Below are 4,728 nucleotides of genomic sequence, written 5' to 3' on the forward strand. Positions count from 1 at the left end.
GACGGCCATGGACCGGCCCGCGCCGCCTCCCAGCGCCCCGACGGCCACGGACCGGCCCGCGCCGCCTCCCAGCGCCCCGACGGCCACGACCCAGCCCGCGCCCCGACAGCCACGACCCGGCCCGCGCCGCCTCCCAGCACCCCTACAATAACACTGCAGCCTGCATGCTAGGGGGAGATGGGTTTTGTTTGGGACGCACAGCTGGGCCTGTCCCAGCGGGTTGTTTGCACCCAGGAATGGGCTGACCACGGGAGAGCTGGGAGCAGCCGAGGGCGCCCTGAACTCAGCAGGGTGTTTACCGAGCCGCCACGCGCCAGGGTCGGGCTGGATTCCCTGCATAGCTCAGGGCGCCGCCCGCACGGAGCTCCCTCCGGCTCCAAAGGGTGCCAGGTGGGCCGCTGGGCAAGGGAGCCCCCTGGCAGCTGGGTGAACCCCTCCTGGAATGCAGCGCCTGCCCCACACGGGCCCCGGGAGCCCCTAGCCGCTTGCCAGCGATTAATTCAGAGGGGAGGAATCCCAACCAGGAATTCGGACACGTCAGTGGAAAAGCACGCCCCCCCCCCCCCTCTACATTCCTCCAGCCAGGGTACAGCCAGGCCGGGGACCCCCCTAGCTTATTAACGGCACATTCCTGCAGGGGCCAGGGGTCACGGGGAGGGCTGGTGCTCAGTGCCCCTGAAATCAGGCTGCCAGGAGCCTCACGGTGCTTGTTAAGGATGCCTGCTCCCTGCCACTGAGATGCAGCCACCTCTGGGATGCGGGGCGGGGGCCTGTTTATACAGAGAGTCCCTCAGCCAGGACTGAAATGCAGCCACCTCGGGGGTGGAATGCAGCAGCTGCTAAACATCAGCATTGCACTAGGGTTTAGAATAATAATCAAAGCATGGTCTTATGGTCCAAAACCAGGACTCCTGGGTTCTGTCCCCGGCTCTGGGAGGGGAGCGGGGTCTAGTGGTTAGAGCAGGGGGGCTGGGAGCCAGGACTGCTGGGTTCTAGCCCCAGCTCTGGGAGGGGAGTGGGGTCTAGTGGTTGGAGCAGGGAGGGCTGGGAGCCAGGACTCCTGGGTTCTGTCCCCGGCTGCCCTCGAGGAGCCACTGCCCCCCAGTTTCCCTGGGAACGAATGGCCCGCACACCCGGTGCGGGTGGCCGTGTGGAGGCAGGTTATCCAGCGTTGGTTTTCCCAGGACCTTCCCCCCGTGGCTGCTCCCTGCCCCGCAGGGCCAGAGGCCTGGACGTCCCTTTGTTGGCTCCTCTGGGCCTCATGCTCGCTGGCAGGCATCCCAGCACGGGAACAGCCAGCCCCTGCTCAGCTGACGGGGATCCAGCCCCGGCTGGGAGGTTACGCTCCGGGGCCCGGCCAGATCCCATGGCAGAGTGAGGTCATCGGCCTCCTTCAGTTTGCACACCCAGCTTCGTTTGGATACAGGATTCGCCCTCACTTCCTGCCCCGAATGGCTGGCTGGCATTGCTGAATCATAAACGGGCCCCCGCGCCCCACCCCAGAGGTGGCTGCACCTCAGCACTAGGCGAGGGGTCCCTGTATAAACAGCCCTCGCGTTCCACCCCAGAGGTGGCTGCAGCTCAGCCCCGGCTGATCTGCGCACCAATCCCTCCCCACACAGCATCACCCCCCAGCTCCCCAAAGGCAGTACCCTGCAGGATCCCTCTCGCTCCACTGATGAGGCTGACTAATGAGCTGCGTGCCTGGAGGCTACTTATTGCACCGGATTCTGGCCCTGGAACATTTCATTCCCACTCAGTGCCCCCCTTTGTAACGGATTCGTTCCCGCGCTGGCTGAACGTTTCCTTCCAGGAATGATTTTATAACCAGGAGGGCGGAGTGAGGGGTACAGGAACAAGAGAAAGAAAATGTCCCCTGCGTTTCCCCACTCCCCTCTGCTGGCGCTCGCTCTGGGTCTGGCTGGGGCAGAAAGAGACGTCCAGAGCTGGACAGCAGGGGGCTGCAAGCTGGGATTGAGGGTCCCCGGCAGACCTTAAGGAGCCCAGGGCTGGGGGAGCAGGGGGCTGCGGGTCGGGAGTGAGGGGCACCGGCAGAGCTGGGGGGAGCCCAGGACTGGGGGAGCCCAGGGCCTGCGGGTTGGGAGTGAGGGGCACCGGCAGAGCTGTGAGGGGAGCCCAGGGTCGGGCTAGCAGGGGCTGCGGGTCAGGAGTGAGGGGCACCGACAGGGCTGGGGGGGGCAGGGCTGGGCTGGCCGGGGCTGCGGGTCAGGAGTGAGGGGCACCAGCAGAGCTGGGGGGGAGCCCAGGGTCGGGCTAGCAGGGGCTGCGAGTCAGGAGTGAGGGGCACCGACAGGGCTGCGGGGGGCAGGGCTGGGCTGGCCGGGGCTGCGGGTCGGGAGTGAGGGGCCCCGGCAGAGCTGGGGGAGCAGGTATCCACGTAACTCAAAGCCCCTGCTCCATTCCCTCCTTTGCCATCTGTCTATGGCGCTCGCCCAGCAGCATGGGCAGCCCTGGGATAACGCCCCCCCCCCCCCCCCCCCAGCCGCTTCCTGTTTGGAATGAGCCCGGCTGCTTTGTTTCCAGCGGAGTCGGGCTCCGGGACTGAGTCAATATTTCCCGGCCGGCTGGAGCCGGGGGGCAGGGAACCGAGGGGCTCGGCTGCAGCCCCACGCCAGGACCACGCCCGGCCGGCCGCATGGCAGGGCCAAGGGCAGAGCAGAGATGAAGCCTGAGATTTATTTGTCTGATGGCTCCGTGCCCCCTCAACGCCCTTTGGGAACCCAGGAATCCTGGCCCCAGCCCCCCTCCAAAGCCAGTGCGGCAATACCCACATTTGTCCCACTGGGGCTTGGCCTCTGCCCCTGCCCTTGGGCGGCTTCTTGCCTCCCGCCCCGTCATCACCCTACCTGGGGGGGAGCTGGGCTCCATCGACCCGGGAGCCACCGGCCCAGTCACACCCAGCGTCTGGGGCAGAACCCACCCCCCCCCGAGCCACCCCCTAGTGGGCAGCGGGGGTCCCGCTCGGTCCTGGTGCAAGGCACCCGCAAGGTAACTACTTGCACACACGCCCCACCCCGCGGGCACACGCACACACGCCCCACGGGCACATGCACACACGCCTGGCCACATGGGCATGGGCACACACACACACGCCCTCCCTGCGGGCACACGCACACACGCCCCACACACACACTGCGAGTGCCCCCCCCGAGCCTGCGCCCAGACACAGGGCACACGCGCTGCCACGAGGGGCCGCACACACTGACATGCACAAACAGTTTGTTCAAGCAAATTACTACAACAACGGGTCGGTTCATCCTGCGACGATGACTCACGGTAAAAAAATGCCCCTGGCCCATGCCCAGGCCCAGCCCCTGTAGCAACAGGCCTCACAGCCAAGTGTGAGCTCGACCGGGCTTTCTGCAAGGAGGGGGTCTGGTGCCGGGGGTGCACGGAGACACACCCGTCCAAAGGGATACACCACGGCTCCCAGCCCCCCACCCGCTACCCCACTAGACCCCACTCCCCTCCCCGAGCTGGGGACAGAACCCAGGAGTCCTGGCTCCCAGCCCCCCACTCACTACCCCACTAGACCCCACTTCCCTCCCCGAGCTGGGGACAGAACCCAGCAGTCCTGGCTCCCAGCCCCCCGCTCTAACTACTAGACCCCACTCCCCTCCCCGAGCTGCGGACAGAACCCAGGAGTCCTGGCTCCCAGCCCCCCCTGCTCTAACCACTAGACCCCACTCCCCTCCCAGAGCTGGGGAGAGAACCCAGGAGTCGTGACTTGACCTGCTGGGCTCCACAGCCCTTCAACCCACCCTGGCGATCAACATGCCCTGAACAAAGCCCCACACGGGGGGAGTCGGGGTTACAGATGTGGCCAGATGAAGCCCCCGCCCCTTGCTCCAGCCACACAGCACTGAGCCAGTGCAGTTTCCCCCCCAAGGCCTTACCCCGGCACACACGCTGCTTGGCTCCCGACAGGATCCCCGGGGTGTCGATGAGGCTGATGCTTTCCAGGACTTGGTTGGGCAGCTGGGCGCACATGAACCTGGCAGGAGAGGGAGGCAGCGATGAGCAATGGCAGCATGTGAGACAGGAGAGGGGCAGCTCGGCCTAGCAGCTCGGGCTCCGCACGAGGAGCCAGGACTCCTGGGTCCTACCCTGGCACAGCGAGGGGAGGGGAGTGGGGTCTGGTGGTTAGAGGGGGGGGAGGGGCTGGGAACCAGGACTCCTGGGTTCAGTGCATGGCTCTGTCACTGAACTGATGTGTGACCTGGGGCAAGTCTCTTCCCCACTGGTGCCCGTCTCCCGTCCCTAGTTCGAGTGGGAGCTCTGCCAGGCAGGGACTATCTCACTCTGTCTGGGCAGCACCGGGCCCCACGGGGGGCCCTGCTCTCGGCCGGGGTCTGGGCAGCACCTGGCACAATCGGAGACTCGAGGGGCTACTGTGTTTGACTCCTGGCAGGTTTATCCCGGGTGCTTTGATCTCCAGTGCTGAGAAAGCAGGTGGAAAACATTGAGAGCTCATCCACCCTGCTGCGAGCCCCCTTCTCCTTGCGGAAGGAGCGTGCTGCGCCGGGGCTATTCTCTGCCCCCCAGGGCCCATGGGGGGTGGATCAGGGCATGGCCGGAGCGCATTGCACCGGGGCTATTCTCTGTCCCCCAGGGCCCATAGGGGTGGATCAGGGCGTGGCCGGAGCGCACTGTGCTGGGACTATTCTCTGCCCCCCAGGGCCCATGGGGTGGATCAGAGCATGGCCG

The 4,728-nt window shown here is 66.2% G+C and overlaps 1 protein-coding gene across 1 annotated transcript in view; it reads right to left on the bottom strand.

Moving 5' to 3' along the window:
- EHD2 (EH domain containing 2) overlaps positions 1–4,728 on the bottom strand; it is a 20,327-nt gene that overhangs the window by 10,017 nt on the left and 5,582 nt on the right. Inside the window, exon 2 of the mRNA XM_026658815.1 lies at positions 3,918–4,015. Within this exon, the coding sequence (XP_026514600.1) occupies positions 3,918–4,015 (98 nt within the window). The remainder of the gene's footprint in view (positions 1–3,917; positions 4,016–4,728) is intronic.

This window comes from Terrapene carolina, unplaced genomic scaffold, assembly GCF_002925995.2.
Source record: "Terrapene carolina triunguis isolate 2854851 unplaced genomic scaffold, T_m_triunguis-2.0 Scaffold517, whole genome shotgun sequence".
Taxonomy (NCBI): domain Eukaryota; kingdom Metazoa; phylum Chordata; order Testudines; family Emydidae; genus Terrapene; species Terrapene triunguis.